Source organism: Actinia tenebrosa, unplaced genomic scaffold (assembly GCF_029948245.1).
Source record: "Actinia tenebrosa isolate PJP-AT-01 unplaced genomic scaffold, QUT_ActTen_1.0 PGA_scaffold10__47_contigs__length_13832649, whole genome shotgun sequence".
NCBI classification, from domain to species: domain Eukaryota; kingdom Metazoa; phylum Cnidaria; class Anthozoa; order Actiniaria; family Actiniidae; genus Actinia; species Actinia tenebrosa.
Window position 1 is genome coordinate 12,197,181 of NW_028292570.1, and position 13,521 is coordinate 12,210,701.

Here is a 13,521-nt window from a genome sequence, read left to right on the forward strand (position 1 = left end):
TCATCACTATCATCATCAACATCATAATAATCACCATCACCACCATCACCACCATTATTTTTATCATCATCATTCATCAATATCATTACACCACTATTTTAATGGTGCTGCTTCTGCTGATATGATGAAGTGTCAACTTGCTCATCAGAACCATCCAAACCAGTAGCAGCAGCAAGGCCAGCATCAGCCAGGAAAAATACCAGACCCAAAACAGCCATGTCCAGGCAGAGACCATCATCAGCCATGAGGCAACGTCCAGGAAGCTATATTGGTCAGCGTCCAGGTTCATCTTTAGGTTCTTCTGGTAATAGTTTTGAGCTGTCTGGTATATTTCAGGGTGATGACAGCAGCGATCTTACCCATGGTAGGATTTGATTTACATTTTAGAATATGAAGTACTGTACTTAAAAGGTACCAAAGTGTGATGTCATGAAATTCTGGATTTTGCAATTCCATGTTCAAATGTTCATTTTAGAAGAGAACAACCACATTGCCTTATACATTTCTTCAATGCATGTCAAAAAATGTCCTGAAAATATTGCTCCAAGATTATCAGAAGTACTTACTAGTATTACACTTTTGGCTTTTGCACCACACAAAGTCTCTTTTTTATGATTGTTTTCTTGTTTAGGTTCTGGTGAGGTAATCTGTGGAAATATCTCAAAAGCCCTTAAGGCAAGAAGAAAGGTTAGTACCTGTCATATATGTCTGACTGACTGACTGAATGAATGAATGAATGAATGAATGACTGACTGAATGACCAACTGACTGACTGACTGACTGACCGACTGACCAATCCACTGATTGACTGATTGACCGACAGACGGACGGACGGGCTGACTGACTGACTGACCGACCAACTGACGGACTGACCGACCAACCGACCGACTGACCGACCGACCGACCGACCGACTGACTCACTAATTCTGTCTCATTCATTCATTCATTTATATTTCTTATTTTTAACGGAATATCAAAGCTTTTAATTCAGTTATCCCTCCTTTTACCACCAACTCACCAATTCATACTCCTGAAAAAAGCTATGAAGAAGAAAACAACAAACAATTCCCTTCAAAACACGATGTCTTCACGGAGCTGAGGGAATGGAGGCAACAGTTTGCAAAGTGAGTGACAAAACAAGGCAATTTTATTAGTCAATGAATTAATTTTAAAATGAGACTTGTTATTGTCATCTTAAGAATCAATTACATTTTGCACATGGGGTGGGGAGGGAGGGGGAAAGGGTATGGTTTGGGGGGGGGGGGGGTTAGTATAGTAAAGCAACCCTAAGCGAGTATGATTTAAAGAAGGGAAAGAATTTATGGTATTTAATTTATATTTCAAATCCATGTTATGCCTATTATATTTCTATTTCTGTAAATTTACTGTTATGTTATATCAGGACTCCAGTTAAACTAACCTTGATAAACTGTTATGTTATATCATGACTCCAGTTAAACTAACCTTGATAAACTGTTATGTTATATCAGGACTCCAGTTAAACTAACCTTGCTAAACTGTTATGTTATATCAGGACTCCAGTTAAACTAACCTTGCTAAACTGTTATGTTATATCAGGACTCCAGTTAGCTAACCTTGATAAACTGGATGTCTCTGTATAAATATTGACTTCAATTATCTCTTCAATAATCTTCTCCTAACACTTCTCTTGTGTTCTGCTAACCCCTGCGAGTTTTATAACTGCACACAGCATGTGTGGCATATTCTATTTCTTCAGTATTACAACTTGATGATGGCTACAGTGAAAGTAAAGTGAGAAGTGGCCATGTATTCTCAGGCCAGTCCCTGAAATATTATCATCATATTATTCTTTGTTTGTTAAGATTCTAAGAGGAAGATCATAAGTTACCAACAAGTGCTGATACAGAATCTAGCCAATCAGAAGGGTGAGTAATGACTACACATTATGATGCCAATGATGATGATAGTTATGATAATGTTTGTGATGGTGATGACACTGATGATGATGATGATAGTGATAATAATGTTGATGATGATGATGGTGATGACACTGATGATGATGATGATGGTGAAGATGATGATGACAGTGAAGATGATGATGAGGATGACAGAGATAATGGTAATGAGATAAGGATGATGATGATAGCAATGATGGTGATGATGAACATGATGATGCCAGATGGTGATGATGATAATGACGATGGTGATGACGACGACAATGATGATACTGATGATAAAAAGGATAATAACTATAAATAATAATAATTAATCAGTGGTTGAATGAAACAACTAAGATGATTAGCCAGAAGAAAATTAATATCTTGAGCATACAAAAATAAAAAACTCAAAAAGAGATGTTGTTTACATTTCAGGGAATCCCCTTTTTCCTCACCAAGAAAAACTGAAGCAGCTGACTCCATTTCCTCGGCATCACCAACCATTCCTCGACCAGAAATGTCACCCTCCCCTCCCCCACCCAAGGAACATCGTCACAAAAGACCATCTCCTTTGGGGAGATCATTACCTACAGCACCCCTGGTGGGGAGGGATCTCCAACGACCACACACTTCTGGAGAGTTTAGGATAAGAAGGTATTGATCAAGACATTATCTACAGTGGTTTTGGTATGAGTGGGAAATTATACGGCAAATGTATAGCCATAACTGTACTGTAGCCGTAACTATGCTATGTGATTTGATGAATTACTGAAGACAATGGGAAGCCATTTTGAATGTTACGGCATGTAGTACCTTGTACGTGCTGTAAGTTAGTACCGTATGTTAACCACTCATACAATAACCATTCTTATGGAAAGCCATTTCAATGTTACAGCATGTCATACCATATACGTGCTGTAAGTCAGTACTGTATGTTTCCCACTCATACGATAACCATTCTTATGGAAAGCCATTTCAATGTTACGGCATGTCATACCATATACGTGCTGTAAGTCAGTACTCTTTGTTTCCCACTCATACGATAACCATTCTTATGGAAAGCCATGTTTCCCTTGACTGCTTATCAGAGGTTTGACCTTTCTTTATCATGGGCTTCCTGTGGAATACAATTAACTTTACCCCTCCCCCCTAAAATTGAACATGTCCTGCCATGTACTGGCATAAGCCTTTTCACAGTTTAAGAATCGATTCCACTGCGCATGCGATTTTATCCCAAATTTCTCACCTTCTTTTGTCTAAACCTTCTTTTGTTCTTAATTAAACAAAAGAAGGTGAGAAATTCGGAATAAAATCGCATACGCAGTGGAATCGATTCTTAAACTATGACTTAGGCTTATTCCCTTGGCTGCTTATCAGAGGCTTGACCTTTCTTTATCATGGGCTTCCTGTGGAATACCCCTCCCCCTACAATTCAATACTGACATATACTTGTATTCCCTTGCAAGGTATCGACAAACATCCACAGAAGAAAAAGTAGAACGGTTACTAAAGAATAAGTTGGATTTGGACGTCAATGAAAATCAATCAATATCTACGGTGGTTGCCAGGACCCCTCCATCAGCTTCATCTGTGGTAGAGACTGAGCTGAGGTCGTCTTCAGCTCCTGTCAGAGCTCTCAGGCGTTAAAGGTATTGATAGTTAATAAATAATCAATATATAATTATCGGGTTCCCTAAGGCATGATGCATTCTGGTCTAGCATGGGTACAAAGCAACACCACTTTAGCCATTCGGAGGTTGAGAAAAACTGGGTTGAGTTGGCATTGCAGTGCATTGTGGGACTGTCTAAGGGTAAACATTTCTCAGATGGCGTCTATTTCGTCCCCTAAACAGTCCCACAATGCAATACCATGCCAACTTGACCCAGTTCCCCCTCAACCATGGAGGGGGTAATATGGTGGTGCTGTAGCAGATTGTCATCTTCTATAGAGGGTTTTAACGGCGGCCATGTTTTTTTGGTAGAGTTTTACCAGACCCACCAAGTACTCAGAGAACATCTGAAGATTCGCCTCAACCATCCAGCCGGTCACCTGTCACTCAGGTATCCCATGGTTACAGGCCTGGTACAGCTGCCGCTGCTCTACAGAAGCGAAGGCTCAAACCAAACTAGTAATAGGTTTGATTGGTAGGTTAGCAAACAGTATCCCCAGGAGGGTGGGGTCAGGTACTTTTAATACAAACAAGATTGTCCGGTGTTAGCTGTAAGAAAAACCGGTGTAAAATGTGCAGTACTGTGCAGTGCCCATTCTTTCCAATACACTGTGCTTTCATGATAGCTATGTTGTTGGACAACAAGCCTAGCAAATTTAACGAGTCATATACCCGGCTACTGGGGAAAGAAGGGGCATAAAATCCCGTTGTGTGTCCGGGATTTGTAAGTTTCATTAATATAACTATAACGAGCGTTTATGTAATGTTTAATAAACGAGCAAGAGTGTTTTATCGGGTATAAAACACGAGGCGCAGCCGAGTGGTTTTAGACCCGATAAAACACGATCTGCGAGTTTATTGAACGGCTTAGAAAACTTATGATGTTTGTTCTCATTGTGTACCGATTTTTTTACGAAATGAACCAAGTTTGATAGAGAAAATCCAAGTTAAAGTTTATGCAAATGAGAACGAATCTATATCAGATATAAAATCACCTTCATGGTCATGATTTCTATTGTGTTTTCTTCATGAATTATTAATGAGTTTTCTAAGTTAAGTTAAACAATTTATTGTAAATAAGGTGCTAAGTAAAGTTTTGATTGATTGATTGATTGATTGATTAATATCCTACACATTCAATCTTTTTGTTTATAAATTAATTAATTGAGATTCATTTTCTCTATTTTTGAGTAAAATATGTTATTTATTGAGCCAAAAACCTGGAATTGCTCTAGAAAATATATAGGAAGGATCTGAAATAGATTTTTGAGTTCAATGGTGGGCAGATCTAATACTTATTCTCAGAGAATGAGGGGGACCCCACGTTTTACATAGTATTGAAAAATATCACCTGTTAATGTTCATTGCATAATACAATTGTTTTGTGAGATGTTTTAGTTCATGTTTATTACATTATGGTATTTTTACTCGAGTGAATATAATAAATCTGACTGGCTCATTGGTCACAATGAACCCTTCTTAGAAGTATTGTGGATGTGAGACTAACATGAAGAAATCCCACTTTTTCTTGATGGATTTAGTGGCATTTCTTTTGTATTCCCATGTTAGCCACAAAGGATGCATTCCGTTTACGTCCTATGCAGCAAATTCTCCTACAGATGATTATGAGGCATTTATTCGCATCTCGTTTGTCGATTTGTGCTGCTTGCAGAGATGAATAGAATTTGAAAGAAAAGCTCTCTCCATTATTGTGTTAAAAATACTAAAATGATTATTCACCTCATCCTCAGGGAATATTGAGGATTAGTAAAAATACACAGGTGATTATTGAAAATCTTGTGTGCTGATTGGTTGAGAAACTCACACTATCACACGATATATAATCACCTCCAGCGATAATCCAAATGTCCACAAAAATGTGTCTTTTATCTTCTTTTTTTCCTAATTTTTCGAAAGAATCACCTGCGTACTTATACTAAAACAATTATTCGCCAAAGGCAAAGTGAATATCGTGGAATATTTACTGAGATGCTAGTCTGTTATATAGCTACCAAATTTTGCAATATAACGAACACTCTCATTGGTTGAAAGATGACCACATCACACTAGCTAAATCCGGTCAGGAAATAAGTTGCACGTGACAAGAATGGTGAAAATAAACAAGTGCACGTGATCAGAGCGTGAAAAAAGCTGATTGTCATTATCATCCATCTACATTCATTAAAAAAAATTTCACGACATATCACAAAATTTGTCGACATATACACACATGACCTCACTCCTTGAATAAAACTTTACTGACCTTCCCCTCCCCAACCTTTTTTCCTGGAACAAAAGTGTTTATTTTTAACTTGTTATTCAACAGAGATAAACCTGATATGGCAACCAGTTGGGCATCTTCAAGTAAAGAAAATCTAAACTTTGCACGCCTTTCTAAGTTATTGATTGATGGTGGAACACGTGCCTTAAGAGATGTATTTGACTCAATCCATTCACCAAGCTCCCTTCACAGGACACTACTCAGTACAACAGTGCATTCTACTCTAAATGGACTGAGGGCAAAGAGGATTCTAAACAAACGACAATGGGACAGACTCTATCCTGCTAGCCGAAGCACAGCTGTCACTTCAGCAGATTTTGACATCACACTGTTATTTGTTCTACTGCGTAATATATGTGGTTTAACACCTCCGTCAACAGGATGGGACAAGCCTCCTGTTGCTACAGACCTGAGTAGAGAAGCTGATTTGGCTCGGGTCAAATATTATAGAAATGAACTTTATGGCCACATCACAGAAACAGTTGTTAGTTACAGTGATTTTGAGAAATACTGGAGTGAAATCTCAGATGTGTTGGTGAGACTGGGTGGACCTCATTACAAACCAGAGATTGAGAAGATGAAAATAGATACAATGGACCCTGAAGAGGAAAAGAATTTTATTGGAGCACTTGAAGAGTGGGAAGAAATGGAGCAGAGATTAATTAGAAAGATGGAGGAGATCCTTGCTAAGAGAGTGAAAAGAAATTCAGCTGATGCTTCACAGGCCAAAGGTGCGTACAATTGTAGCTTTCAGTATAATCATTTAGTATACTCCTAATGTTTTTTCTTTTTTCTTTTTTTTTTTTTTTTTGTTTTGTTAATAATGAATCTCTTGGAATATAGTTTTTTTATTTATTTCACACCACAACTTTTATATATGCCTCATAAAGAAAAAAATAAAATGGGATGTAATCAAAAATGGACAATTAATAATGCAGTGTATATCATTAACTATGGATATTTAGGATATTTATATACTTATTGTAAAGAATTCCACCTGGTTTCCATCTAATTATCCCATCAACTTCCACAACTCAAAGAATACAAAATAATATTTATTTGGACTTAAGGTGTTTCGATACAGTTTCGTGATCACCAAACAGAACTTTTTCAATCGTCGCAATCAGGATGCTTTGCGGCCAACCTGATTATTGGAATCAGAAATCAGGAATTGTACAAGAGTTATTTTAGATTCCTGTTTTAGAAATCAGAAAACTGACTTTTCGGCACTGCCTGGGTATATTGCATGGGCGAAAATACAAGTTTGAAGGAGAGAATGCAGAATTTTGGATTTCCGTTTCCCGAATCAGAAATCGCATTTCTGTTTTCTGAATCACGAATCAGAAATCACAATCTCGCTGACATACGACAAAACACCACGTGTAGGGGAGGGGTGACCACTCGAAAATGCTCTTACTTCCGGTAACATTATCTGCGCTCTATTCCACCAATACCTCTCCCCCCCCCCCCCCCCCCCCCTCTTACCCCCTAGTCCAATAGTTGTTGCTGTTGTTGAACTTCCGCAAAGACAAACATTATAAAAATCAAGTTAGAGCAAAAACACTTGAACTGTGAAATAGAGTCAAACTAGTTACTAACAAATAGTCGCTATTTAGATACTAATAGTCGTTATCACTGAGCCAGAACAGTTTATGACACAACAAGGAATACACAAGAGACCAATACAAATTCACAGTTCAAGTGTTTTTGCTCTAACTTGATTTTTATAACTAATGGTTTGCACCATATAAAATACAAAAGGCATCGAGCGAGAGCAATCACGAAGGAATGCACTGATAGTTGTGTCAGGAATATATTAGCATAAACTTATGAACCGCGAAAAGAGACTGTAGAGTTCTTGCCTTGTGACTTCCCAACTTCAAGGGCCATTTTAAAAATATTAGAATGAATCAACCGACATGAGCTTTAGCAGGTACAGATTATATATCCTTGAGAAGACGTAGCTAAATTTAATTAACAATCGTTCGAGCCGTTTATGAGAAATCGTGGAAAACGCAAAACTTTGAAGATTTGATAAATCTTTACTTAAAAACGCTCTTCGGAAAAAAATTCGTTCTCAAGACCAGCAAGGAACTAGTTGACCAAACGCACACAGTTTAAAAACAAGAGCAACAGCAACGTTTTAAGATATTTTTGAATAATTCTATTTAATAGTAATTTTTTTATACCGAGTGCGCAAAAGCGATAAACAAAACTGAGAGTATGAAATGTTCGTGCGATTTTCTCCAAATCTAACATAAGAATTTCTTTAAATCCTTAATATTTTGTTTGTCATGAATGGGGGATTCTTAGGAGTTAACAGTTTTTCTACAGCACATCTGAATCGCGCGCACTTTTATTTTTTTCAATTTTCGATTTTTCTTCGATTTTTCTTGCGTTGAAGACTTTGATTTTAATAAAATATACATTAGTACAAACTTCAAACCAAGAGCAACAACTGGTATAAGTTCCATAATGATCCAGCAAACAGAACATTGTCAACGCGACGATTGAAAAAGTTCTGTTTGGTGATCACGAAACTGTATCGAAACACCTTAAAAACTTAATGGATTTAGTTTTATTTCTAATATATTTCCAGGAAGGTGGTGCCAGTACCATCGTGTTTCTAAACTAAAACACTTGCATGTATTCATTTCATAAAATGAATTGATATTGGATGAGATCGAGGAGACTGAGAATGACACAGCTGAGGTCTTGATGGTTTAGAATATCATGTGAAACCAAAGCAGCCGTTCTATATTGCTTTTATAAAATATTTTTGAACGATTTTGCGCGAGCGTGTCTCTGTCCTCTGATATAGACACGCTGACCAGCCAATCAGGCCGCGCGTTATATCTCTTATATTTTATAAACCAGGATTATATTATTCTTACCTTTTCTTCCCATTGGAATGACAGTGGATGAATAGCTACTCTGTAGAAATGCCACTGCTAAATCCCATTTGTGTTATTTATTTGTTTATTTTATTCTTCCTGTGTTTTGGGTGGTAAATTGTTGTGTTTTGATTTTCAGAATATACAGAAAAACTGAAGTCATCCATTAAACAGCAAACCGATTTTCTGTTGTCAGAGAAAGAGGATAAGAAAATTAGAACCGATGACATCTTTACGAGTGTGACTAGCCAACGCGGTAAAAAACACTTCGAGGAACCCAAAGAAAAGAGATTTGGCAGGAGGCAATTGGATGTAATTCAAGCGAGTAGTACAAAACTCACAAACTGTTCAGAAATGTTTCTTTGCCCAGAAAATGATGATCAGAAATCTACAGCTTCTTGCACGACCAATCCTAAATCTATCTTGTTGACGGGCAAAGCAGGAATTGGGAAATCCCTCTTTTGTCGTAAGCTGGTACGGGATTGGTCGCATAACCGATTGTTTGAGGAAGATCAAGAAAATACAAAAGTACCTGATTTTCAGTTTGTGTTCTTGTTGACATTCCGTCAACTTGTTCTTCCAGAAGAAAAAAGGCTTGACTTACGTGATATCTTAAGTCAGTCCTCCCTACTGAACGAAGACTCGGTGATAGACGAGCCATTACTGCAGTACATGATTGATAATCCTGAGAAGCTGCTCATCATACTCGATGGGTATGATGAGTATAAACCGCATCGAGAGAAAATCATCGGGGACTTTGAGACAAGATACCCAAACGACCCACATGAAAAACTACCTGTTCCTGCTCTGATTGCCAAAATCATGAAAGGCAAGATGTTAAACGGTGCAGTGGTCCTGATATCCTCGAGGCCTGAAGAAGCCGAGGAATTAAAAGAAATTGTCTTTGATGTGAGATGTGACATTCAAGGATTTTCTTCACTTCAAGTGTTAGAATACATCCAAAAATATTTCAAAGAGAACGAAAGCATGAAGAACAAAGCACTTGATCACATCAAAACGAATGAAATTCTTTTAAGTTTTGGTCACATTCCTGTGATGTGTTTTCTAATGTGCTACTGCATTAAGTGGTACATGACTGAATCAAAATCCACAGAAAAACTACCCGTCACAAGAACAGAACTTTATCTTGAAGTAATCAAAGTATTTATCAAGAAACATTCCTCTTCTAAATATGAAGAAATGGAAGAAAGTAAAGTACAAGAAATATTACATAAACTAGCTGAACTAGCGGTGAATTTAATGATGGAAAATAAATATATTTTCAACGAAAATGATATGAAAAAATTCAATCTTAACGATGAAGAAATAAGAAACCTGAAAGCGAGTGGATTACTTGACTGTTGTCCTGGCGTTAAAAAATCTCCATTCGAGAAACCACCACTTGAATTTACGTTCACCCACTTAACGATTCAAGAATTTCTCTGTGCTTTTTTGTTTGTAGAGAAAAAACAAATCCCAGAGAAAAAGAAAACGAGCGATGTGACATTCATGTTCATGGCGGGAATGTTTTCAAGAGAAAAAGATGAAAAACTGATGGAAAAGTTGATAGAAAATACCAAACCAGAGGACAAAGACGATCATAGGAATAAACTGCTAACTTTATCCTGTCTTTACGAGTACAAAGACGATGGATTTTCTACCAGAGTAATAAATAACCTTAAACACATATACTGTGATATGCTCGAGTGGATGGTATTTAGTGAAGTAACTGATATCGATTGTTTGTACATAAGTTACTTATTAGATATAGTGAATTTAATCAACGCAGAAAAAACTAAACAACATCCAATATTTACACAGTCATTCATTGTTAATAGATTGTGCATTGGTGGGTCATCTTTATCAGCATCAGGGATCAGAATGTTGTGTAATTCTCTTGTTAGTATTTCTACTATTGTTGAACTGTGGCTGATTGCTTGTAACTTAGACGATGAATGTGTTAAAATAATATGTGACATGTTGCCTCGTACTAAGATAACAGACCTATACCTAGCTGCTAATAATATAACAGATGTTGGTGTTATAATAATATGTGACATGTTGCCTCGTACTAAGATAACAGGCCTATACCTAGGTGGTAATAATATAACAGATGTTGGTGCTCGGTGTCTGTGTTCAGTATTAATACGTGATGATTGTCGTGTAAAAGAGTTAGACTTACTGGGTAATAACATAACAAGTAAATGTGAACTGTATTTAAGACAACAACTGATCCCTGGTGTTAAGTTGATTATTTAGATCAATAAAAATTATATATGTCCAAAGTACTGAATGAACTCATTATAAACAAGTAGAATATAATCTGCTTTGTAAATAATGTCATATTTTTAATTAAATAATAATGAAATTCTTGTACTTTTATCTTTTTTATAGTTGATTGAAAAGAGTTGTGTTTTACTCAACAAATATTCAAAAAATCCATTGAAAATCAGAAATATCCCTTGACAAATGTCCAGTAGTTTGATATCAATACAAGAACAAGTTTGTTTTCATCAATATTTTTATTTAACTAAATTAAAAGAGACTTTTTGACAAATATTCCTTTTTTCCCTTCATATTTTGAGCAAGACAAAGTGAGTTGGACTTCAAATACGAACAGCAAAAATACTTGTTTTCTTTGTCAAATCATAATATTTTTTATCAATATGAAAGAAACCATCTATATTTATTTTGATTCTTTTTTTAGAGCATTTCATTGATAAAATAGTATTTTGAGTTGGTTATGTTTTGTTTTGAAGTCAACAAACTTGTGTTGAAAAATGGTAGCAAATGATGGCTTGTTTTGTACAAGACTTTAGTTGAACATGGACGAAGAAAACACTACACCACTGGCAAGTCACCCATGTTACCCAATACAATAGTGAATATAGTGGTAGTACGTGTAGAGGGAACCTCACGTCAGAGCACCGTACGGTGAGTGGTTGTGAAAAATAATTTTGATATCATTTAGTGGAGAAAGAGCCTCACTATCAACCATGGACATCACCGCCCTACTGCCTTTCTGCTTAAAACCCAATGACTTGCAGCATGAAATAAAGGAGATTTTACTACCAACTGGAACATCGGGCTATTTTCAGCGGTCTCTCCCACTATATGAAAGATAGTTTGCATATTAATCAGTATCACTTCACACGAGGAGTCGAACCGTTCAGTAGTATGACTGAACCGTCCTTAGAAAGCGCGCCACTTGTGGGCGACGTCGAATCGGCAAAGCAGGTTTTCACTAAGAAGGCAGCTGGACCGGGAAAAGATAAGCTTTCTTCCTCTCCTAAGCAACCTTCATTTCCAACCTCAGTTGCTGCAACTCAAGGATCGTCGGGCATATCCATCTCTTCGCAACGCGTGCCGTCTTCTAAGCGAACGAATTCAGCTACCGGCGAACAAGCCGCTAGCGGTGAACAACAGGTGAGCTAACTCTAGTTTAATTTGGTCTGACATTTAAGATTGGGTGGTTTTATCTGTTCCTAGGCCGCGGAGATATGGACATAAATGCATGTGTTTCGTATAGGTTACGGACACAGAGTTGGCGGCATAAGAGGTTGTCTTACATAAGGCCACAGAGTTGAAAAGTTATAAAACTTGTCACAGGGTTGACGATTATAATACTTGGGCCACAGGGTTGGTGAATATTTTACGCTATGCTCAATGGCCTTTGTTTCTTTTGTCCTAAATATTAGCCTAATGAGCTTGAAATAAAAAGAGGGTAAAGCTGTTAGAAGAAAGCAACCATCTTTAAAAGAATTGGTTAGCGTTCTTGCTTCCATCGAGTTTTGGAGGCAATTTGCAGGGTCGGATCTGTTGTTTAAGCACTCAAGAAGCTAGAGTTGCTCTTACGCATCCTTCGTGCTAAGCAGCCTCCCTCGTGCAACCAAAACTCGATGGAAGCACGCTAATCAATGACCAATCCTTTATTAATACAAAAAAAATTTTCTTCACCATAACCTTCCTTCCAAAAACTTTTTTGCCCTTCCTTTAGTCCTTCTAGCCTGCCATTCTTCCTTACTTCTTCACTTCCTATTATATTAGCCATTCCTAGAGATAGAGGAAAGAACTGAGTCGTATTGGCATTGCAGTGCATTGTGGGGCTGTTTTAGCAAACATTTTCAAAATGGCATCTATTTTCAGCGGTCTCACTCTGCGAATCAGTAGTCCTTTCACAGTTCCCTGCGCCATCTTGAAAGGTAGCCGTGCCTTTGCATCGAAGCAAGACGAACGGTGAGCCTGCAATGATAGAGACCTTTTTTTAACACCTTGGACAATTATTCACATGTCTTTATCATTGCAAACTCACGTTCGTCTCGCTTCGATGCAGGGAACTGTGAAGGGGACTATTGTCAGCGGTGTCATGCAGAGCGTATGTATGAGATCGCTCAATCTACCTCATTGCACTTCGACACTTTATTGCCACCGATGTCATGGACGCTCAACGTCTTCATGCAAGTGTAGCTGAAGCCCAAGCTGCAGTAGCTGAAAATCAAGTTGATGCTCCAGATAATTCACCTGTACAACAACCTGTTCTTCAACCACATCCTGCTGTGCCTGTCACTGCTCAAACTCCACTCTTGTAGGTAATATCTCCCATTTCTTCAACCTTTTGTACACCTATTTTATCAGTTTTATGTTATCATACACGTGCATTTCTCCTCGGTTTCGAGTGGAGCGTTGGCGGACACAGAGTTTCTTTCGCCTCAACATATTCATGTGTGGCGTGAGATTTTTAGCTTTAGCAATGCAGT

General features: G+C 37.5%; 1 protein-coding gene across 1 annotated transcript; it reads left to right on the plus strand.

Moving 5' to 3' along the window:
- Positions 1-974: 974 nt before the first annotated feature.
- Positions 975-11,145, plus strand: LOC116307460 (NACHT, LRR and PYD domains-containing protein 3-like). The gene is made up of 7 exons (XM_089026979.1): positions 975-1,124; positions 1,845-1,907; positions 2,355-2,573; positions 3,386-3,568; positions 3,902-4,064; positions 5,916-6,601; positions 8,904-11,145. The coding sequence occupies exons 6-7, from the start codon at positions 5,929-5,931 to the stop codon at positions 11,021-11,023; spliced, it is 2,793 nt and encodes a 930-aa protein (XP_088883105.1). The 5' UTR covers positions 975-1,124; positions 1,845-1,907; positions 2,355-2,573; positions 3,386-3,568; positions 3,902-4,064; positions 5,916-5,928; the 3' UTR covers positions 11,024-11,145.
- Positions 11,146-13,521: the final 2,376 nt, after the last annotated feature.